This window comes from Sturnus vulgaris, chromosome 1, assembly GCF_052056855.1.
Source record: "Sturnus vulgaris isolate bStuVul1 chromosome 1, bStuVul1.hap1, whole genome shotgun sequence".
Lineage (NCBI taxonomy): Eukaryota > Metazoa > Chordata > Aves > Passeriformes > Sturnidae > Sturnus > Sturnus vulgaris.
Window position 1 is genome coordinate 63,240,636 of NC_142243.1, and position 25,188 is coordinate 63,265,823.

The following is a 25,188-nucleotide window of genomic DNA, read 5'->3' on the forward strand; positions in this document are numbered from 1 at the left end:
CCCCTGCCTCGCCCAGCGCGCCCTTTACAAACAGCGGCTGCCGCAGCGGGTGCCCGGTGCCCGCGGTTCTCGCAATTCCCGTCGCTCCGGCGCGTCGCTCCCGAGGCCGAGCCTGCCTGAGGTGATTCCCTGTTCCCGGCGCTGAGGCGGGAGCGGCGCGCCCGCCCGCCCGTCCGTCCGTGCGCGCGACTGCGCTCGCGGCGTGTCCCGAGGCTGTGGTCGCCATCTCCTGAGGGAGGCAAGTGCCGGTCCCCGTCCTGCTCCCGCTCATGTACCCGGTCTTTGCGGTGGGCGGTGTGCACCTGAACGGGGCGCCGGGAAAAGGCCGTCCGTGGCGTAGCAGTCGCTGGAAGTCGTTTCTCTTTGGTATCGTTTTTCCCCTAGGAGCGAAAAAGATGGATGACGCTGCTGGAGAGTTGAAGCAAGCGCTCCCAAACGTGTGTGACAGCCTTCAGATCCATGTGGAAGTTCACCAGAAGTCGAGCAGGTCTCTGATCGGAGCGTTGCTTGCTGCCTGGTTCCTCTCGGCCTCGTTCTACTCACCTCCAAGAGCCCGCAGGACCCAGCTCTGCCTTCTCTGCTCTCCCGACAGGAGTTTCCTCTCCCTAAGATTGAACAAATACACTTGTCTCGGTTTCACCTTGTGGGTCATGTCATCCAGTCTCATAAGTTGTTGGCCACGTTCTGGGTTTGCCCCAGTTTATCCTTGTCCCTTTTCTGTCGGTGGTCACAACTGCTCAAAGTACTCCAATGTGGTCTTATGAAGCCAGCAGATGGAAACAGCTGATTTCCCTAACACCTACAGTCTTGGTAGCACATCCTCAAATAAGGTTGTCCTCATTTGTAGCAGGGGCACACTGCTAACTTATTGTCCACCAGTACCTGCGTGCCCTTTTCTGCAAAACTGCATGTCATCCAGCTGGCCTCTGATCTGTTCTGTTATCTGGGCAGTGGCTGGAGAGCTAAGATTTCATGTTTACCTTTACAGAATGTCAAAATCTTCCAGTCAAACCATATTGCCAACCTGCAGAGGTCCCTCTGAACAGCAGCCCCGCCCTCCAGAGTACTGACTGTTCTCCCTGCTTTGGTGTTATCCATAAACTTGATGCCGTTACTTTCCATCCCATTGTCAAGGATGCAAAAACACTGCTGGTCCCAATGCTAACAGCACCACAGTGCCCTTTCCCACTCAAGTTACTGACAGCTCCACTTAGTCTTTATAATAACCACAAGCCCTCCTTGTCCATTTATCCAGTTCTTAATCTTACCACTTTGGATATCTGAAGGATATGGGAGAGCATATCCGAGGTGTTAGAAAATGCAAGGTGTAAAATATTCACTATGCTTTTTTTGCCAGGCTTAACAGAGAACTGAGAATTTGCACTGGTTATAGATGATTGAAATTGCAAAATTAAGTTAAATCTTCAAATTATATTCCTTTTTCTGTGGTTTTTGTCTCTTCTGGAATTCTCCTTATATTATGTCCCCGTAATAATCCTGATGTTTCAGCTGTCTTGAAAGTATAATAGAGCTTCCAAGCTAAGCTTACCAAATTCAGCCAGTAGCTTGGCTCTTAGTCTTTCCAGGTTTCCAACTGAAACACAGATTAGATAACTGCTTTCCATTCTGGAAGTCTTCTAACTGTCTCATTCAGCATCCCCTGATATGACCTCAAACAGAGCAAATAATGTCTTTTAATGCACAAATTAAAAACAGCTGTCAAGCTTGTTGCTTTTGCAGACAGACTGAATCTGACAGGTTCTTTTTTCCTGTAGAATGTTGGAGGAGGGTTGAGTGGCTTTGGGGTTTTTTTTGTGTTGGTTGTATTTTTAGGATTGGAGGTTCTGTTGGTTGGTTGGGTTTTTTGATGTGTGTAAGATGGAAGCTGTTTTCCATGAAGGCCTCATGTATGAAATAATGCATTCTAACACTTAATTCAAATTTCCTTATAAATGTCAATGCTCTAAAGTGATGGTGTTTCTTTCTTGTTCAGTGTGGCCAAGAAAGAAGATATTAGGATGAGTGTCTTAAAGCTGTTGAACAGACACAATATCGTGTTTGGTGATTACAAGTGGACGGAGTTTGACGACCCTTTCCTTAACAACAACGTGCAGTCTGTGTCAATTGTGGATACGGAGCTGAAACTGAAGGACAGACAGGTATTCCTGGTCAAGAATGTGCAGCTCTCTTTGTGTGCCCCTGAACTAGTTGTAGGTAGACTGGTGGTACCCTAAAGGCATAAGCAGGACAAGGTCTATAGGATGATGTAGTACCTCTTCTTAGGCTGACTAGTATAACTAGGGAAAAGTGGCTAAATTTTTTTTTACCACTTAGTAAGGTCTGAAACAGAGGTAGTAGGCTTCAGAGATAAATGCTGGCTGAGAACTGTAACTTGATTTTGTTCAGCTAGCTTTGAATGAGAAATATGACACATTAAAAAATCTTTTTATGTTCATTCTAGCCTATTGACCTGAGCATGAGCAGTCTTTCTCTTCATATTTTTCATCTGAATGAAGAAGGACCAACCTCTGAAAATCTGGAAGAAGAAAATGAGGATATCACTGCAGCTCACCACTGGGTGCTACCAGCAGGTACCTGTATGACATTTCTGGAAGCTCTAGAGCAATAAAGAAAATATTGTAAAGGCTAAAAGTGTTTATAGTTACCTGTTAAAGGTATTATTTGTATTTACTGTATGTCAATAGAAAAAATACGTTTGGACTTTTTTCTTAATGACAAATATGTTTGCACTTTTTCCTGTGTGGTTTTGACTGAACTGCTCCAGGTGATTCCAAAGCACATAATTTATTTCTGTAATACTTGTGGATGTGTGGAAATAACTGGTCTTGTGGTCTAAAACTTATAATCATAATCAAAAGTATGCAAGTTTTTAATACTGGTGGTTGCATTCCAAGTTTTATTTAACTTGAAGACCCGCAAGAAACTCATCACTTTAAATATTTACATTTTCCAGAGCCCACTGCCGGCTTCCAGCCCCCAAGACAGTACTGCTCTTATACATGAAACAGACAAACAAAGTAAAGAGATTTAGTCTTTGTCTTCTGGAGAGGAAACATAAGGCCTTCCTCTGTGATAGAGCCAGACCTGCCTGTTACTGTCTTGTGCTTGGGAAAGCTGGATTCTCTGCCTGGAGGGAGAAGTGCAGGTGTGAGCTTTAGCTCAGAGAGACAGTAATTTTGAAACATTTCCTACTCTTTCCTTGTTGTGAGCTGCCTAACTATCCATTATATTTGTTTACAGGAAGAATTAAATCTGATACATTGATGATATTGCCACAACTTTGTGGTTTGTAGTCGTTTTTTTGCTTTTCTCTGCTGAAAGTTTGAAGCCAACAGCTAAGAATGATTAATACTCTAATGACAACCTTAGTTTTTTATGCATTATTCAGCTACATGGTTTTTTTTGATCCTCTACATCTTGATTTAAAAAAAAAAAGCAAACTTGAATGATAAAATTTGCCTAAGAAACCTCCTCCTACCACAAGTTTTCATTGCTCCCTTAGTGAAATGTAAGTTCGTCCTCTACTGAGGATGGAAGGAACGATATTTTTCATTTCATGTTAAGAAATGAGCATTAACTTCTTGTCACAATTATTGGAGGAAATAGAAGCTGGGAAACTGGTGAATTCTTCTGTTAGGAAGTGGTGTTTGCATTTTGAGAAAAATAACTTTTTTTCCCCCCCACAGATGCTTGTTTCATATATCTGTTCTTAATTCTTCATTTTAGTTGAGCATAATTTGAAAATTGTTTTGCACTGCAATGATGAGTTACAAGTTTCCAGACTGATTTATCCTAAACAGGTATAAATATTGCTTTTGCAGCTGAATTCCATGGCCTTTGGGAAAGTCTTATCTATGACACAGAAGTAAAATCAAATGTAAGTTGGAAATTAATAACAATTAAGATTGCTTGAGGAGAAGTAAGAGCTGAAATTAAGCCTGTTTGAAGTCTGCTGCATTCCATGGAGATATGAATGTAGGCTGGGCAGAAGGGAATGGGAGTTTTTGTTTCTGGCAGCAGCTAAAAAGTTAATGGGCTTGGCAGTAATGTCCACCAGCACTGTTACTGTTCATGAAAATATTCAATGATTTGACCAGTGCCCTGCCACCTGAATGCTGGCAAGAGATTGGAAAGAAATGAAACACTTCCAGGGGTTAATTTTCTAGCTTGAAGATCCTGTGCATTCATCAGAAGTTGTGATGATAACTGCCAGAGCTTGTAGAACAGTAACACTGTAATCTGAAATTTAGTAATTGTGGTGCCTATAACACCCACAAATAGTTCAATTCAGCTTCTAACTGGAGTTTTTGGACATAAAAAATTAATTCAGTAGCTTATTTGTAATACTATAGATACAGTATTCTCACTCAAGTCTTTAAAACCAAGTATAGAAAAGAAAAATATTCCAGTGATTGTACTTTTTAATTTATAGGGTAAATATTAATTAATACATCCACATTCCTCTAGTTTATGGAGCAGCTTTCAAAGTCATCTGTGAAATGACAGGACTATTTAATTAGACTTGCTGGTATTCTAAATAACAGCAAGCTGATCACTGTTGAGTGTAAGTGTATATGGGTAGGAAGAAATGGTTGCTTTTAATGGCTAAAACTAAAACTACTGCTGTAAAATTGTGATAAATCTTTATTCTTTAAACCTTGGAAATGCCTGAGCATGGTTGGGTTCTACAGGCTCTGAAATGGTTGCTGTGAATTTTCAAATTAGCACAGTGTCGATAGAATTTTGAAAAAGACATGGATTAAGTTATGTTGTTTTTGCTGTTGAGTGATTACTCCATTTTGAGCTTGAGATACTGCAGGAGCACCATTATATTGTCCCATCAGCACCTAGGCATGAAAAACTTATTCCAGGTAAGAGCAACAGAAGATAATGTGGTATCAGGTGTTATTACAGGTAAAAGTCATTATACATTCACACCTGAAGTTCATATTTATTTTATTGAAAGAGTTCTCTACTTCCCAATTCTAGATAATTCCAAAATGAAACAAGTATTTTTAGAAGCAAACATTCCAGGAAATACATCAACTTCCCTTATTTGGAAGAATGAATTAACCTAAAAATTCCTTGCAGCAGCTGATACAAATGCCTTACTAAAAAGAAAATAAATGTGACAGCAAATACTTTGGTTGGTAGGCTGGCTGCAACAAACTGAGCAAATGTATAGCTGTACAACATCTAAACAGGACTGACAGATTGAGTTTTGACTCTGTGCTTAGGCAGCTTGTGTTTTATAGACACACAGTACACAGGACAATGAGAAATCAAATCAGTTTCTCTTCCTTAAAGCATTTCATTTATTCATTTAAAAGTTCTGGAACTCCATTTATGCCAAATACATGCTACTCTTATTCTTGAAGGCAGGACAGAAATTAATTCCTGTCCTTTGCAGAAATAAATTTGCCTGTGACTAAAAGACATGAGCTCTTTTTTTGGGTTGTTATGAGTACACAATTGACATCATTAGAGATTAATTCTATATAGTATGTATATACCATGTATTTGTAGTTGTATTTGCTGTTAGGTCCCTAATTTGTATCTATTTGTGTTCTTTATTTAGTTACTCGATTATGTGACGACAACGTTATTATTTTCTGACAAAAATGTTGACAGCAACCTGATATCATGGAACAGAGTTGTTCTGCTGCATGGTAAAAATGATGTTTTAAACCAAGTAGATTGACTGGCCATCTGTTTATACTTTCCTTCTGGAAAGACTTGTACTGCAGTCCTGTGTAGTGAAATGAGGTGATACGAAAGCAGCACCTCAGTAGTACAAATTTGGTTGAAATGTAATGTCAGCATCAAGTCAATGTTCACATGTACTGTGTTTTGCATGAATTGAAATTCTAAAGTTTACAGTGCCATGACAACTGTGTATTTCTTAATTTTAATTTTTAAGTGATATTGTTACATTTTTACATCATGAACAAAAATAATGCAGATACTGGAGATATTATGAGGCATATTTTAGTTAAACTATCACAGTACTAAATATTTTGTTAGTTATAGCTTTATAAAAACTTTGGGGAAACTGGGAAAACAATATGTTGCGTTATTGACGCTGTGTTCTGTTACCAACTCTTGCTAGTTTTGTTGCTGTTATTTCAGTGAAGCTGAAATCTTCAGTGAGTCCTATCTTAACTGTGGAGGTTATACCACAAATGAGATTAGCATCAACTGAGTCAGTTTTCTTGCAAAATGCATCTTGCATTGATTTTGTCATCAAGACTGGTATCCAAAAATAAAAGGTCATAGTGGAAATATTTGTTGATTGTGCTTAAGTTACAACTGTCAATGTAGAAGCTTCAGGATGTTTTTGTTTGAAAGACTTTATTTCAGATTCACACTCTGGTAACAGTGCTTGTACTTGCCTCTTTGGAGGAAGTCTTTGTGGCTTTTCCATAGGGGATTAAGTCAGACCCAAAACGTTTGTCCTGGAGTATAGTTGCCAAGATGATCTGGGTTGCCTCAAGAAAGAAATTTCTGGGAAGGTGGACAGCTGATCAAACTGATCGTGATACGTTTCTGTTTTCCTTGTTAGAAGAGTGTGTTTCAGGAAGATACAAGTTTGAGCATAGCACTGATTGTAGAGAATGCTGATGTGCATTAGCCCTGCAGGGGTGAGACACTTTACTCCTGTGGCTCTTGAGTGTTTTAACGTTATGATGTCTGCATACAAAATGTTTCACTAATTATGCTAATAATTGAAAAGTGCATAAAATCAAACATTAGCTCTAGGATTGTAGTCAAGTAAGCAATTTTCTTAAAATATTCTGATGTATACAATCATTATCCACTTTGTTTTTATTCTACAATTAGTGCGGTAATGAAATAGAGTAGTTAAAAATCTTTTAGATGTCATTAACAATCTAATGCAGACTCTGTGTAATGTATGGATCTGATTTCAAACCAGGCCCTCCTGGAACTGGGAAAACTTCCCTCTGTAAAGCATTGGCTCAGAAGCTGACAATTCGACTGTCATACAGGTGATATTTTTTGGAAGTTTTTCATTTTAGCTTACTATACTTAGTTGTTTGTTTTCACTGGCCCAAGTATATTTAATTGATATTTAATTATTTAGTATATTTAATTTAATATTTGATTTCAAGTAACTTGTACCTAGTGCTAATGTGTCTTTTTTTTTTGTAGTGCACCAGACTAGCAATAAAATTGATCTGCTAGACTGATTAGGATATTTTAAGGCCTTGTAAAATGTGTAAATATTTGTGCCCAGGTGTGTACAGTCACTTTTGTTCACTTTGTACATCAATGAATATTAAAGGACAAAGGATTGAGGAGTATTTTGGGTTTTGTATTTTCATGTTTGACAGAGTCTGATTTTAATAGGTAGTGATTTTTAAATGGTAAATGGTAAGAGTTACGTACCCTCTTCTAATGAAGAAATTCTAATAGAAATTTAATATACAGAATTGTAGTGACATTTTCAGCAGCATGACAAGTTCCAGCAACAAAAATAATACCAATTAAACATATTATATTTCAAAAAGTAAGTAATTTAAAGTACTAATTCACAGAATTCCAGGGTCAGAATGTCAGGAATGAGACTTATAGAAGTTAATGATATCACTGATTTTTATTTAGAATGGAGTTGATACTTCTTTTTCTCTTCATACTTTAGGTATAGGTATGGACAGTTAATTGAGATAAACAGCCATAGCCTTTTCTCTAAATGGTTTTCTGAGGTACGTATTCATGTACCTAATAAAATAAATTTTGTATTTTAGAAATTACACTGTAATTATTCTGTTGACCTTGTTTCCTAAGTATGGGCACATTGCTCAGAATAATTAATGTGTTTGAGAATGCTTAAAGAGAAGTTTTATTAGAAAATTGTTTTAAAATTCAGGCAAATACGCCTTTAAATATGGTATGCCTTAGAAATTTGTGTGGCAAAGAAATCGTTAACACATGTATATGGTGTCTTTCTAGAGTGGAAAGCTTGTAACCAAGATGTTCCAGAAGATCCAAGAGTTAGTTGATGACAGAGATGCTCTTGTATTTGTACTGATTGATGAGGTATGATTCCAATAGCACTGTTGTACATAAAATATAGCAGAAAGGAAATTGATGGGAAGGAGCTGCAATAGTGCTCATTCAATAATAACAATAAAATAATTCAATAATAACAGTGAAAGCAATTTATGCTATTTTGTTAGCTACATGATTGTGCAGATGAGTAAACTTTAGCCTTGACTGCTGCGGATTTGAGAGGTTTCAAAGGAAAATAGTATGACTCAGCAGGAAAATTTCAAAGGAAAATAGTATGACTCAGCAGGAAAGTTCCAGCTGAAAATTAATTGAAACCTTTCTTGGTGGAATTTCCCTTGCTGCTGCTGTATGTTGACAAGTGGAATATTGTTTTAAACTTCAAAGTAGCCCATATTTGCATTATTTGCATTTGTTGTAAAGCTCCAAAAAACATGATTATGGTTCAGTTCATTGTCGTTAGATTTCCTTCAAACTTGCATACAAAAGCAACTTAGTAAGTATGTACTTATTAGCTTTGCCATATTGGAGTTTCTGTGGGGAAGCTCACTCTAAATTCAACCTATTCATTATTCTGGTGGTGTCCAGAATAATGACCAGAATTCTGGTCCCATTCCTCCATCTCCAAAATTTAAAATGAAAACCAGCCTCTGTTCTAAACAGGAGGAGCTGTCTAAACAGGAATTTCCCTCACTACACTTTGCTTCCTTGACATGCCTTTCTTTCTGCCTGGAAATTCCTACCTAACAAAAGATTTTGAAGGAGTTTTAGATAGTAGGCACAGGAATCTGAAGGTGTATTGCACGGGTTACCTGTCTGCTGCCAGGACTCCAAAAGTGTAATCTTTTGGGGTTTTTTGGTGTTTGGTGATTTTGTTGTTGTTGTTCTGGTTGATTGGTTTGGGTTTTTGTAGGTGGAAAGCCTCACGGCAGCCCGCAGTGCCTTCAAGGCAGGCACAGAGCCTTCAGATGCTATTCGTGTGGTCAATGCTGTACTGACACAAATAGACCAGATTAAAAGGTATTGTTTGCATATTATTGCAACTGCAAAAGGTAATTGACAATTTCAGTATCCCTATTCCTGCTACATTTCAATTCCTACTTGGAATACTAAACCAGATTAGTTAGTGAACTGTTCTTTGTTAATGATGCTAATTTTGATTAGAAATAGGAGTAATCCAGTAGAATATTTTACATGTACCTGGGTGGACAGTCAAATCTATAGAGACAGTATGCTTCCCCTGAAGACAGGGAGAGAAAAAGGACAGATCATCATGATGTCTGCTTGGGAAACAGATATCAAAGTTGAAATGGAAAACATGTTGGTTAAAGGTTCAAATTTACAATTCTTTTCATAATCTTTTTTTGTTTGTGTCAGAAGCTATGCCAGTAGGTGCTAGATAGTTAACATATACCACTTCTGAAATAGAATTAGAGAAACTATGGACACTTGAGAAACAGCTGAAGTAAAGAGACTATGCATTGAAATAGTCTCGTGATACCTGGCCAAGAGCTCCAGATCATTCCTGATTGACAAGGATGATGTGACAGCTTATTGCACAAAATTGTTTGAGTCAGAGGAAGGTCTCGACTTGCCAGTCACAAAAGGAGATAAATCTCTTACATGTGACCTAAAAATCTGTTTTTGTCTTGAAGGTATCCCAATGTTGTTATCCTGACTACTTCAAATATTACGGAGAAAATTGACATGGCCTTTGTAGACAGGGCTGACATAAAACAATACATTGGACCTCCATCTACTGCAGCAATATTTAGAATATATCTTTCTTGCCTGGAAGAACTGATGAAGGTAATACTTTAAAGCAAGACTGTAAAATGTAATATTTTAGTAAATTTTATATTTTAGTCATACCTCCTAAGTAACAAAAATACATAAATTTCATTCCTTTTCTGTATTTCCACTCTTACTGTAGAATTTAATTTTGAATGCATTTGGTTTTCATACAACAGTGTGTAACTCTTGTTTCTAGTGTCAAATAATATATCCTCGACAGCAGCTTCTGACACTCAGAGAGCTTGAGATGATCGGCTTCGTAGAAAATAATGTGTCAAGGTTAAGCCTTGTACTAAAAGAAATCTCAAGGTAGGATTCTGAAATTCTACTATTTTCGTACATACATACTGAGTTATGGAATGATGTGTAAAAGTAACCAAATTTCCTAAAGACTGAAGATCTGAAAAACTGATTTTTTTTCTCTGTTTGGGATAGTGCAAAAACCTTCAGGGTACAAAAAGTGGAAGCAATTACAATTTGTTAACATTTCTTAGTCCCAGATCTGGTTTAGCTTAGTACTGCTTCTGGTTTGTGCTCTGCCATTTGAAGTCCTCTTGACAAGTTGCTGCCTGGATTTAGCCTTAGTTTCGGTGGATGTTGGGAATTGTAATGCACTTTAGCAGAAACAGCATGAGCCTTAGGTCCTGCTAAGAAAGTGTGAAATGAAAGTGAAATGCCTTGCCATCTTCTAGATCAGCATTTAGCCTGGAGATATAAGGGGACAGAAACAAGGGGGAAAGAAGTAAAGTGTAAATGGACAATGTTGTGGTTTGCTGAGTATGCTGGTAGACCAAATGGTCTTTCACTGCAGCATAACAGTTCTTGAAACAATAAAAATGGTATTTACAATATCAAGCATGTCCCTATGGAACAAAATAATATTCATAAAGTCTGGAAGGTCTGTTCCTGAAGTATGCAGTCTTAAACAGTGAGGAGTGAAGTAAAAGCAAGTAAGTTTTTCCAGGCACAGAGGTTTGCATTTTACGTACACAGAGTGGTGCTTGGAGAAGATGCAAACACACCAAGTGGGAGAGGTGAAGGAAACTGTGTGTAAATGGGGGGTAGAAGGAGACAGGCAGTACCCATAAGGTCCAGCATTCAAACCAGTTTTTTTCCCAGTCCTTACAAAAGTGGTCGTGTCTGTACCACTGTACAGCAGTGGTAGACATCCCCCCAAATTCATGAGATTGGCATAATGATGTGAAGGGCCTGATGTAAGCATTGGCAGGCAGCTGTGCCTGTGCTGTTGCTTTGTACTCTGCTGTGTAGCCTCCCATGAACACAGTTTGTCTGTTCACTCCCTGCTCCTGCTAAAAGAGCTGCAAGTGACTTGTTGAATTGTCATCTGAGGTTCTTTTAGAGCAACTTAATGGAGAAACACAAAAAAAGGCCTTCTTTAAGAGTGGATATTTAGCATTTAAACAGCACTTGTCTCTGTTTTACCATAGAAAAAGTGAAGGTCTTGGTGGCCGGGTCCTGAGAAAACTTCCTTTCCTAGCACATGCACTTTATATTCAAGTAAGTTTATTATATTCAAGTGAGTTTATTCTGTTCATTGTATTTTGGGTTGGGTTTGAGACAGGCAGGAAGGCATCTGAACACTGTCTGAAGTGAAAGATTGGTCCAAACCTCCCTTTTCATCTGAATTGCCCTTGTTTCTGCAGGTTTGTAGACTGAAATAATTAAGTGCTGCCCATAATTTAGAATGGGATTGAAGAAGATAGGTGGGATTGATCTGCCCAAGAGCATTCTACTTTAATTAAATTAATGAACATTAATATCGGTGCTCTTATAATTTCTTTTTGAAAAAAAACCCCAAACCTCTACCACTTTTAAAATAATAATTTGTTAAAAACCTTTTTTTAAGCAAGTATACAGTATTGTGACTGAAGACTTCGCAAAGGTTGACTTTGATTGCTGTGCTAGCTGATTTTAAATAAACTTGCAGTTTGGTTGATAGCATTTTGCTATTTTTGTAGCATGAAATTCAAATATTTCACTTTTAAATACTTTGATTTGTATGTACAATACTATGCCTATTGCTGTGCTGTGTCTAACAAAATGTTCTCTTATTTTCAGTCCCCCAGTGTTACAATGACAACTTTTCTTCAGGCCCTTTCACTTGCAGTGGACAAACAATTTGAAGAAAAAAAGAATCTTGCAGACTATGTGTAATACTCTAATGTTTTGTAGTTGACTGTACTGTTATATTTTTCATCTATATAACAATATATATTAAGATGTGCTGCTTTTGTGCATTTGCAAAATAAAATGTCAGCACCTTAAAAAACCTGGAATGCCTCCTCTGGTTTTTCAAAATATTCATTAATAAGCAACTAAGGAAATTGACAGCATATTGTTCAAAACCTTTATTTCAAATGTCAATAAAAGGATTGTAAAACGTTTTTGTTTTAAGTCAGTTTCCATCTTTTGCCATTACTAAAAGTGAGCAGGCTTCTCTTCCCTGTTTCTTAATCACTAACTATCTATCTATGCATCTGAAGTCACAGGCATGAAACTGGGAAAAATTCCAAGTGCTCAGTGACAGACCAGATCTTTCATACTGACATTTTTATTTTGAAATTTGATATCAATTATTATGGGTTTAATTACATCAGAATCAAAAATTTAAGATCAGAAGATTGCGTAATTGTATTTTATAGAACTTGGGGCTTTTAAAAATGTTTTTGAAAGAATGTGAACCAGAGCTATAACCACAATGAAGTATAACAACGTTTTATCTTTAAATGCAAATTTGGTTTGTTTTTGCTTTATAAAATAGAGGGAGAGGGACTTTTTTACAGGAGTGTGTAGTGACAGGACAAGGGGGAATAATTTTAAACTTCAGGGGGGGTTGGTTTATATTAGATATTTGAAAGGAATTTTTTGCTCTGATGATGGTGAGGCACGGTTGCCCGGAAAAGCTGTGGATGCTCAATCCCTGCAAGTGTTTAAGGCCAGGGTAGATGGGGCTCTAAAGGAGCTGTACTAGTGGGAAGCACCCTGCCCATGGGAGTGGTGGAAGCTGATGATCTTTAAGGTCCCAACCTAAACCATTCTATGTTTCTGAATGTTAAGAGAGTTTCCAGAATAGTTTTTTTAAACGAAAATGGAGGGATTCAAGTTGATGATACTCAGTTCAGAGATGCCTCCTAGCTGTTGGTGTTGAAATACTTTAGTGATAGTGCATTTGGTTTCTTCTTTATTTATATCTTTTAAGTCAATGTTATAGTATACATTCATAAAATGAATATTTTTTTTATCCTGAGTTTTGTTATGGCATCTATTTCAATGTAAAAAGAGCCTCTCTGTTAAGCCTAAGTGTCTGTTCATTATACTACTTTTGGAAATAACTTGTTAAATATTATTCCATATCCGTCCCCCAAAATAAAAGGGAGGTGGGCAGCAGAAGAGAGTTCTGCTTGGATTGTCTTATGAATTTCCAGGACTGCTATAACAAAAGACACATTGGATATGAGGAGTCCTCTGAGTAACCTCCTGCCTCAGTCAGTGCAACTCCATCCCACACTCCAGTGCAGTAACCTCAGCTGTTATTTTCATGGAGTTTCAGTGACCACACATTAATCTTGTTTTTTTCAGTGTTCATGTAATGGTTACCTGGAGGAAATAGTCCTCTTTTCTGGGTATAAATATTTTTTTCAAATATAACAATAAATTAAAACTGATCTTTTATCACAAACAGTAATTTTTAAATTTGTCATTAGCAGATTTCTTTTAACTGCTCAAAGCCACTAGAGGGCAAAAACGAATCCTTGAGATTTAAAAAGTCATATGAGAATGGGAATGCTGACTGAAAGTTTCAAAAGTCCTAATGAGCAAGACTGCTGCAGTGAAAATCCCTCAGCTGTAATATAATGTAACACCATAGAACTTCTCTGCTTCTCTTTACAAAAAAATTCTGAAATGTAAAATTTTTTGCCTAATAAAAGGAAACTTCAGAATTTGATCCAAAGATGAAAAGCAGTGAGTTCTCTATGCTGCAACAGAAGCTATTTTGTAGTGTACTTTTACCATCTCCTCCACTGTCTGGTGGGTTTAGAAAAATATCTGGGATCTAGATCACTATAAGCATAGATGATGAAATATTGAGCCTGTTGCATTCAAAAACTTTCAGCATAAGCACATAAAGTGTGGGATTTTAGAAGAGTTAAGTAATCCTGAAATAGAAAAGTAAAATCTTTTTTTCTTTTTCTTGGAAAAAGCAAATATAGACTGAGCAAATAAGCTGAGTACAGCTTATTTTTATGAGATGTTTCCATGACTAATGTTTTTCCAAGAAGCAAAAATTGTTCATTTCTGATCCAGATCCTATGACAAAAATTGGGGGAGAGGAAGTTGAAGACAGAAGGATTTTATTTCTCAATTTATTCACTGGAAATGATGCAGAGACTGATTTTTCTACAATTTATTTTAAAGGTTAAATAACTCTCTGAAACTTTAGACCTGCAGAAATACTCATTTCAGATCATCCTACTTTCATGGCTCTCTATTTGTGCAGTGTTGCACCTTTTAATTCTCAGTTCAGAAAAGGATGAAAGCCCAGGGTAGGAGCAGCAAGGCCAGACACTGAGAACAATATGATGATTTTAAAGCAAACTTTTAGAAATTAATAAAGGCTTGGTATTGCACTCAGCAATATGCAGCAAGCTAGACAGGGGAGATGCTGTTTTCCAAGAAACTTTTCTTTCTCTCAGATTTCTTTTGTTATGGCATAGAAATAAGTTGTAATCATTAGAACCATAGAATTATTTGTACAGTAATTTGCTCTGGAATTTCAGCTGGGAAAGAAGGGAAGAGCTGTCATGGAAATATCTTGAAGGATTTTTGCTGCTAGAGACAATGATCATTCAAATTAATCCATCTGAGGTAATCATTAATCATTAAATAGGGCAGTTGCCTTACTCCAATTGATAATCTTCTAGGAATAACGCTAGGCTGGTGCTTAGCCTCCAAAGCAATCCAGATATGAAGCAAAAATCACTCTGCTCTCAGAGAAAGCCCTCATCCTAAAACTACACAGCTGTGCTTCCATTCAAAAGGGGCTGGAGAATCATGCTCCTGGATGTCACCCTGCCTTAGGATCATCACAGCAAATGCTGCTTGAGGGACCGTGGGCTGGCACTTTCTCATTGTAACAGAGTTTAGAAGTGTAGGTGTAGAAGAAGAGATTGCAGGTGACCTCACTCCTGATAAGTCACTGTTGTATTAATTACCAGAGAAGAGGAAAGGCCTTGTCCTTAATGGGTTACAGCTGTGACTAATAAAGGTAAGTGTGATAGAAGGGGTGAGTTGGCTGGTTGGGGTAGCCTGGAGGAGGTAGAGGAGCCCTGAGGAGGAAGGAACGATCTGGAGAAACACAAAGAAGAATGAAACAAGGAGAAATTGCTGGGGTAAAATATCTGCTACGAGGTCAGTCTGGGTCTCATGGAGTCAGAGCCTGCAATCATAGATGAAAGCCTGTGTTCGGAGTCTGCAAACAAATATTGCTATCATAGTGTAGCAGGAAATAGCCAGCAGACAGAGTCTGCAGCTGGACCCTATAGTAGGAGCTTGCTGTAGTCAGAGTCAGGATGGCTAAGCTGGAAAGAAGAATAAACTGGTGCCCTTTTCATGTTGTTGAATGAGAGTCTGTGTCTTGGCTCATTTCTTCCCCTAATGAGAGGTCTGCTACAACAAGCATCATCTTAAACGTGCAAATTATTGGACCCCTACAAATACAAATGGTCCCCTACAAATGGTGCTGGTGTCAAACCAGGATTTGGGCCCCACAGCCCGGGGTGGACCAAGAGCAATGCAAAGCAAACCACCAGTCAAGGTCACTATTACAACGACTGTCTGGTTTTGACACTCTGCTATCCACAAAACTGCAGAGCCCCATTTTTTCAAGCATCTTGACATCACATAGAGAGAGGAGTTTGCTATTATTTCCATGTAAAACTGAGCTTATAATTACAGATAGATGCAAATAAACCAACAGTAGCTCTGACCTTTATGTGTCTTTCAGACTATTAAAGGCTTAGCGACGACAATGACTATTAATCAATTTCCCTGCATACTTCAGAGATTAGGGTATTCTTTTAAAATAGGGCATTGGAGGTGAGAATGTTGTCACTGCTCATGTTAGGGGAGTTGGACTGGATGAACTTTGTGGGCCCCTTCCTACCCAAACTGTTCTGTGATTCTCCAGTCTGATTGAAAGACTGTGAATATTGCTGTGAGGCTTAGGTCCTTCTTTTGATTTCACAAAGCTTTGCAGTAGGACTTGGTCCAGGGAAAGGATTTATGATCCAGAGGTTGTTTGAAGCTTCCCTGCACTTGTACACTGCAACTCCTCAGTCACAGTAACTAGGAAAGGAGAATCCCAGGAAGGAAAGAATATCCATTCAGAGCTCATTTATGCTGCACAGCACTTGGCCTCTCTCAGCAGGGCTTCCAAAAGTGGAGGCCTCTTGAAGGTTCTTAGGTGTTACTCAGTTTTGCTGGAAGAGCACCTGACTAGGTTGTTGCAGTCTCTTTGCTGGCAGTTTTTAGAGCTGTCCAGTAAGAGATTTTGCTTCCAAAACATTTAAGTCTTCTGCTGGTTTTTGTTATTTGCTTGGGTTGTTGTTTGATTGGGGTTTTGTTTGGTTGGTTTTGGTTTTTTGTTTTTTTTTCCAGAGTAAAGACTAACTCTGGAAAAACAGCCCTTCTGTAGAGGTCTGGGAAGTCATCAAATTACTTTGTTAAACATTTTTTAAAAATTCATTCTAAGATATACTTACTGCACAAACACAATTGCTGGGACGTGTCATAAATAGAAGTGCACCAAAAAGGGAACAAAGTCCCAGCTGATATTTCCCACTAGGAAAAAAGTGTCTGGGGGACCAAGTTTGTCTAAGAAAGGAGGCCCTAGATATCATGGCTGTAAGGTTATTCTGACAGCTCTTCTAGCTCAATGAAATGTAAAACAGACTTTGAAACTAACTGAAATATTTAGCTGTTTAGTAAGAAATGTTATTGCTTAATTTTTTGCAACTGTTTCCAGTTCTAGCAACTATTTCCGTAAATATATTTTACTGGTAAAAAAGCTGGGGGATTGGTTGGGTTTTGGAGGATGGCAGTGTTTAAATAATCTTGCCTTTAAACTCTTTCTAGTCTGTAACTAACCTGCACAAGTAAAGACACTTGTGTGCACTGGTTTATCCTTTGGCTGAAGTACTCATATAGAATCTGAATTCTATTCAGACAGAGCCTGTGGGCTTATCTTTCTCAGACTGCAAAAAGCTGCCTGTAGGATGCTGTTAGAGGCAACCAAATCTGGTGAAATTTCTCTATGGGTTAGAGATTTTTGGCAAACGGCTTTAAAGTAATAAAGGGCTGGTGACAGGACACCCGCAAAACTTTTGACAGGTTGTAGTTCTGAAAAGCACCTATTTGGAGTACTTCAGTATGTTGCCCAAGTCCCCCAGGGATGCAGAAGATCATTTCTCTACTTAACATTTGGTGCCAAAGTTAGGGTTTTTTAATATTGGTCCAAAGACTGTGACTGTCTAAAAGAGTTTTCTTGCAGAAAATTTTCTTTAAGCAGCTGTTTCATCTATTTAACACGTCTAATGCAAATCTTCTCATCTGAGCTGCTCTGCATGCTTCTCTTGCAGTTAGTACAGGGAAGACTTGAGTTTCTGATGGAATCTAACTACATGACAACAGAAGAATTGTCATGCATGCACAGAGAAGCTGAGGTGTCTTTCCAGCTACTAATATATCTACTAATATATTTGTGTTGCTTTTGTTGCTTTCTGTTTCTCCATCACTTCACTGTATATATATATATATTTCTTGAACATTCTAGGAAGGTTCTTGTTAAGCCCGAGGAATTATGGAAAGCACAATCAGCTAAATGGATAAGAAAAATGATATTGCAGTACATCAGAAGTTGTACAACATCATTGGAAAGTGCAGAAGAAAATATCTGCACAAGTGAATAATTCTTTGAAGCAATAAATACTGAGATAATTTTTATGAATAATTACTGAGATTGCTGATATAAACTAGTAATTTTCCCATGAAGGTGACAATTAAGAAAAAATGCATTTACACAAACATATCTATATCTATAGCTATATATATGAGAGTTTCTCATTGTGGTAATCATACCGTGCAAATTAAATGAATTACTCTACAAGGTTTTTCAATGAGAATTTGCAGCTTAACTATTTTAGTAAAAAAGCACCAACTTAAACTTTGGATAATTATAATTATTATCCTTTCTCAATAAAAGAATTTGGAAACTTGACAGAGAAAGCTATTTGACAGAAAGGCTGAAGCCTTAGGGGGAATTATAATATTACGTTGAGAATTTTGTGTGGGAGGTTTAACATTTGTTCTGCTTTCCTCTTTTCTCTCAGGAGTATAAAACAAATATTGGGAATGGTGCCATGGGAACTAGAACAGCATTTGCTTTTCTGAAAGCCCTCTTTTTTTACATTAACCTGCTGCCAATTATTACTCTAATTTTCAATTATTTGTAAATTGAATATTAAATACGATGCAAACCAACGCTTCTAAAATGTAACAGTAAGTTATATCAAGTTTTCATATAGCTAAAGCACTGAACCTTTGAGGAGTGTAATCTAGCTCTCAATTGAAGAGAAGTTTCATGTTGACTAATGACTCCTTTGACGAGGAAACCAAGAGTCAGATGCAGTTATTCTGAAGTTTTTACACCTCAAATCTGAATTTCATTGTCCACATCAGAGCTTAGTCCTTTCTTAAGACACTAACTATGAACAAGTTTGTCGTTTTTAAAAAAGTGAATAATTAGAAACAGAATTGGTGATTTTTTTTCTTGAAGCATTAACTTTTTGCTAATGCTTTGATCAAAGGAATGAGAAGACAACAGCAACAATCTTTGGCTCGGGAGAAAAAAAAACCCACAGAAAACAATGCAAAACAAAACCAGAAAAAAAAAAATCAAAGTGCCAGAAATGATGCCAATTTTTCTTTTTTATTTTTTTTTTCTGAGGAGTATACTAGAAGGTCAACAACTTTTGGCTCTCCTTTTGGGAGAAACCCTGTTGTCCCAACCTGCCAGATGCCAATGTCCTGCAGCTGCATGTCCCCATGTCCAGCCAGTAGCAAGAGTGAGCCCCTATTTTGGGCTGTGGGTGAGGCCCCACATCTGGGGGCTCTGTGCCATTAAGGTGACCCTACAGACCCCTGACTCCTGCCTGGTGGCACCAGCCCCTTACAGCTAAATGGGACAATGCCACCTCAGATGTCCTTCACAGTGTGGACTCTGCATTTTGAAAAGATTACATCTCCAATGAACATAGGTTTGCCTGCAAACCTGCTCTACAACAGTTGCAATCGTTTTAATACTTGGACCCTTGAGTAATGTAGAATATTCTCCACATCCTTGGCTGGATTTGGAACCTTCTGAAGGCAATTAGAGAGATTTATAAATGGGAGGTGATCCAGGTTTATCTCTGAAGATGCCTGTAGGGTTCGTCCTGCCAAATAAATACTACTTTTTTTTCTTCCCTTTGTTGGCTTTGTTCTTCTTCTACCACCTCAGTCACTGTCCTTCAGTTTGCATTCAGTACTCGTAACAGCATAGTATGGTGTGTATAGATTCTCTGTTACTGTTCCTCCTTTTAATCATCCACATCTGTTAACCGGGAAGCTGGAAGGCTCCACAAGCATTTATTGAAATGATTAAATAAAATTGCATTTTATAGCATTTGAAATACTTTTTTTATTGACTTACTGAAATAAAACCATGTTTATTGTGAATATTCGCACATGGCTTATTACATTATGGATTTTCCAGATTTATTCAACATAGTACTAAGTATATTTATAAAAAGAAAATCAGATAATGTGATTGATATGCTTGAGCCAGATAATTCCTAGTTTTATAATTGCCTATGCCTGGCATTGCTACTGACTATTAAATAGTTTTGAGCAATTTATTTAATCTTTATATAAAGAGTGCCACAGCAGCAGTCATGTGAATGCCCCTTCCCACATCTGCTGATGCCTCTTACAGTCCAGCCTGTCACAATCCCTTGTTTTGGCTTGTTTTCTGTGTTTATCTCATTCCAAACATGCGAAGTATACTTCCTAGAGAAGACCCGTTTCTCTATGGTTGTGGGGTGGGCTTTCCAGGGACAGTTTCTTGATCCAAATGTCATCTTCTGATGGACATCTAAAAGGCAGACTTGGCGTTGGTCTCCTGCTGAGAGGTTCTCTCTGCAGTGATGGCCCTTTACAGTCTTCTGCACCTCCAAAGCCCCTGTGGAATCACAGACCTTTCCAAGATTTACTACTGTTAAAGACTTCTGGATATCAAATGGTACAATCCCTTGCCCAAGGCAGAACAAATTTAATCAGATTGCTCATGGAATATCTCCAAATAAAGAGTCTTTGAAGCCATTAACCCCACTACCTGTTGTACTTGCTCGCTCTCACACATACAGAAGAGCAATCCTGGACCAGGTTCTTGCAATTAATTCTGAAATACACAGGTCCTGGAATTGAATTAAACACAAGAATGGAATTTGAGGCCTCATCACCTTCATATTTTTGCCCATGAGGGAGATAAGGAGATGTATACTGTCCTCACCTCCCTGAAGGAAAACCAGGGAGCTTTATTTCACTCTTCCTTACCGTGTTTTGTCTGTATTACCTGAGCTGCAAACTGCTAGGCACACTCTAACTACTGTGTCCTTTTCTGGCTGCATTTCTTAATGAAAATCCTTGTCTCAAAGCAATCTTATCTATGTTTTGAACGGGCACTCTTGTGATTTTATAGAACTTCTTTTTCTTAGTCAAGGAAAGAGAACAGTTTTTCACCAGGGTAAGCCTGGACAGAAGAAGAAGGAAGATGTAATGTCTTCTAATGCTCTTTAAAATGCCCTCTCTGTCCCTATACAAAGAAAACCCATAGCTGACTACTGCTTATTTCAAGATGAAATCCAACTCTTAACATTTAGTTTGTTTCTTGTTCTTTCCTTATATTAAATCTTTGTCTGACTGGAGTGTGACAGCAGAAAGATACAGGGATATTGTTAACAGTTTAATCAACATATTTATTGATAAAAAATGAGTATATTCAACAACATCAATCTCTTTGAAAGGATTTTTTCAATTCTTCCAAAAATATCAAGAAGATTTGTGTTCATGCATAAAGAATACGAAGATTGATACTAAATTAAGAGACAACATTTGTTTTTTTCCTATTGAGGTTTGTTCTGGAAATTCAAAAAGTCTAGATCCTGAAGGTGTATCAAGCCACTGAGAAGTGACAGAATAAATGGATATTATAATAACTACATCTATGGGATATTGCTTCTGTAGTTCCCCAGGAAGAGCTAGATTATAAGAATCACCTTTGTTTTATCTCAAGCATCAGTGATTTTATCAATGCATTTCTTGACAGAATGACTCTGACTCAAAGATTTTTCTGATCACAAACACTTGCAAGAAAAAATATTGAATTAATACACAGTATACATGGGGGTGAATACATATTTATGTTTTTTATAAGATGTATTAATGTTTTAATTCTTAGTTACATAATAAAATATATTACTATTGTAATAAATTATGCATTGAGTTATACATATTTATAGTGACTGCTTGTATTTTATACATGGCTAACACATTGTGTTGAGCAAATAAAACTGCTCTACTCTGTGTACTGCTGGCATATTTAGTACAGCTGCACATGTGGTGTTTATTCAGATGAGCCAGTAAATTCCTATATACTTAATATTCATATCAAGAAAATGTGAGGCATTAGCTGTAGTGAAAGAAACCTTCTGTTTATCTGCAGGCAAGCAACTCTCACGCACTGCTTTGCTCCTGTGTCTCGAAGTGATCTTGGGGAGAACAGATTGCAATAGGAGTGCATCCATCTGCTGTAACCTGTTTGATTTTTCAGAGATCTTTCCTTTTTCTGTCACAGACTGCACACTGCCACAGAGACTTGGGAAGGTGGGACCAGTCACACTTTTCAAAAATTTATTTTCCAACTATTTACAGGTTTAGTGGACATGAAGATATGAGCCATAATTTTTTATTCATTTTATTATGCTTATTCAATTTGTAAATATGCAGTGCAAGATGAAGTACTAGCTTGGAAGAATCTTCTTAAATTGGAATAATTTTTGTGTTGTTTTCTTCATTTTGTCTCAGACGTGGGCAGAGTTTTAGGCATGACAAGCTTCTTGTGGTGTTCTAAACTGGTCAAAATAAAGAAAGCAAATGGTCTTTCCTTCTGTGTCCTGCTGGCCCTGGCTGTACATCCATTCAAATATTTCTTTCTGACCCCGGTTCTCAACTTTCATGCTGTAAGCCAAATGTGCTTACTTGCACAGCAGAAATGAACAGAATAACTCTTTGCCAGTTTAGTAAGCTCACAGAAGAGTCATGTGCGTGACAATTGATGAAAGACCATGGCCTGATTTGTACTGATGGAAAACTTCATTTCTAGGCTTTGGCTTCAGAGCAGCTGAAACCAAACTCAGTGCTGACTGTCATAGTCTTGCCTATCTGCTGCCTCTGGCTGTGAATTACTGTCCTTACCTTCCACCTGACTCTGGTCTTGCTCTGAGTCTTCAGTTGCCTAAGTCTTTGAGAAACTACACACACTGAAATTTTCCTGCTGGCCTATTCCCAAAGCTCAGTGGGCAATTAATACATGTAGTGGTAGTGGAAAGGAAATTTTGGGAGCCAATAGGCAGAAACTGTGTGCCAGCTTAGTTTTTCCCAGGATACTGGCCCTGTATGTGCTCATTAAACTATATGAAAATATTTGCCATTAGTTTCTTAATCAAAAAGAAAGTTTTACTAAAAGCACACAACCACTTTTTTTTCCAGTGGAAATGAATGAGTCTTCTACAAGTGATTCCTCTGCCAGCACAGAATTTATTTAGAAGGCTTTGTAAAGTTAATTTAATTTCTCCCCTTATTTCAAAGAAATAAGAAGTTTACCAGGGTTCTGAATACCTCCTCCTGAGGCATGAACCAGATGTTTCGTACATGTGTGTGTACTATTTCTGTGTAATAGGTGAAAAAAACGGAGTGTCACTGGAGCCATGGTCTCTTCCACAGCCACCCTCTGCATAAGAGAGGAGTCACTAGGGCTACCTGTACCTTTCACTGATGAGAGTCAGCAATGACCCCAGTCCTGGCCCTAGTATTATCCTTTTGCTTTCACAGTGCTCTCAGATTGCCCAGTGAAATAACAAGGCAACCCTATGTGATGATCTCGCTTCATCTAGAAAATTTTGCTCGCTAGTTTTAGTCAATGTAAAATGGTGTTGATTATTTGAATCAAAGCTTTCAATGATGAGATGGGAGTCACAGCCAAAGGGTATCAGATTGCAGAATAAGGAAGGCAAAGTTTATTTTCAGTACAGTTAGAACTGCCACAAAATCCTGTATTGTAAATATATTTTAGGGAATACTCTTTCGCTGACAGTAAATTAGACTAAAGAGTACTCCTACTTTGGTTGGTACTTTAGGCATCAGATACAAGTGTAAAAAAAAAACAAAACCTGATCCAGATTTATTACTTTGGAACTACCTCAGGTAAGAAAGAGTATAGATTTTCATTCCAGCAATTAATTACTGGTGCATTTTCCATGTTATGATTAAAGTTACTAATTTATTTGTAGGTTCAGTTTTTGGAATGTGTCATGGGGTTTTGGGTAGAGCAGATTTTCTAGCTCTTTGCATCACCCTTCCCTTTTCAGATCAGAAATGGTAACTTTTCATGATTGAACAAGAATGAGTATCTAGTTGTTGTAGCACAACGGTTTCATGAGAGGTAAGGAATTGTATTGAAATCTGAATTATTCTTAAAAACAACAACTACAAAACAAAACTAAATAACAACCCAACCCTCCCCCCCCCAAATAAAACCAAACCAAAAACAAAAGAAAAAAATCAACAAACCAACTGAACAAAACCACACACGTACAAAAATAAAAATAAAAAATATAGAAGTACTGAAGTAATGACAGTGATTTCTATATCATGGAGAGTATCATCCATCCCATCCCTCTCAGGATGTCCTATTAGTATTGAGGGCCAAAGAATGTAGGAACATATAAGTATTGGAATGACAAATGAGTCTTACTCTAGACAAGCATTCTCATTAGTTCCACACAAGAAGTTGTTAAAATTATTTTTCCTGAAATGCTAAATATCTTTACGTAGGTACTCCTAGACCTGTTTAAGTCTGGTTTATATTCGACAGTGTAATGGACTTGCAACTGAGACAGCCACAACCAGACTTTTAAAATATTTTGGTTTGAGTGACTGCAGGCGCCGCTTGTGCTACATTCAAACTATGTGTCAGTGCTGGAATCCTGGGCCAGACATCGTCTACAAAGGGAGCTGCATTTCTGGCACAGCCATGTGATGCCACCACCAGCCTCCATCTCATACTTTCAGCCTTTGACTCCTGTCAGCCATTCCTGATGAAATGTGCTTTAAACTGGAATGGAGGAAGTCACTGCCCAAGAGCTGTGTGGGACTCATTATTGGGATTGATAAAGGGAAGAGCTAAAGGGGTGGATGTAGGTGAGGCAATTGCAACAGCTTGGGGAGGAACAATCATGGGAAAGTAGCTGGATAAGGGAGAAAAAGAGACTGGTCGTGTGTAAATAGATGTCTGGTCCATCTGTTTTCCTGGCCATGATTTTCTCCCTAGTTAGTGGAGTCAGTCTGTGTGGATGAGAGTGTCTGGAGGTTTAGGTGGCAGGAAATGGACTGGAGACTGTTAAGTCTGAGCTGGATGCTGGAGAGACCAGAGGGTGTGTGAGTTGGCTCCTGGAGTGAGCAGGAGGTGGGGCTGGGGATTGTTGGCAGGGCCACAGGGCTGGACCAGCTGTTGGAGAGAATTATTTGCATGTGCATGTCCCTGTGTGAAGGCAGCTGAAGGACCAGAGGATGAAGGGGACAGCAGCCGGACAGGCTGCATGTTAGGGTGGGCTTCCATCCTAATCAGTGACAGGAAGGAACAGGATGGTGTTCTGTGTGGCCAGCCAGGTGTACTCTGAGATCGTGAATGTTTGTGTGCTCTGGGGAATGCTTGCTCAGCCTCACCACAGGCAGGACCTGGGGAAATGGCTCTTCTGCCTCTCTAGGACTGCTTGATTTGGCAACCCCTGGCAGACATTCATTTTATTAAACCCCCAGAACAGCCACACTGTGATTTTTCCTCAGTCACTTTAAAAGGAATAGATAGGAGTCTGGGATTCAGTTAGTGTTTTCAAAAAAAAAAAAAAAAAGAGAAAGGTAATATAAAGATTGCTTAACATAAAAAGTTTC

General features: G+C 38.1%; 1 protein-coding gene across 1 annotated transcript; it reads left to right on the plus strand.

The window, feature by feature from the left end:
• The first annotated feature begins 13 nt into the window (after positions 1 to 13).
• TRIP13 (thyroid hormone receptor interactor 13) lies at positions 14 to 12,140 on the plus strand. Its single transcript, XM_014877445.2, has 14 exons — positions 14 to 121; positions 385 to 487; positions 1,994 to 2,159; positions 2,462 to 2,591; positions 3,843 to 3,898; positions 5,600 to 5,690; positions 6,956 to 7,028; positions 7,682 to 7,745; positions 7,993 to 8,079; positions 8,963 to 9,069; positions 9,705 to 9,858; positions 10,040 to 10,152; positions 11,292 to 11,361; positions 11,923 to 12,140. The coding sequence occupies exons 2-14, from the start codon at positions 396 to 398 to the stop codon at positions 12,016 to 12,018; spliced, it is 1,299 nt and encodes a 432-aa protein (XP_014732931.1). The 5' UTR covers positions 14 to 121; positions 385 to 395; the 3' UTR covers positions 12,019 to 12,140.
• Positions 12,141 to 25,188: the final 13,048 nt, after the last annotated feature.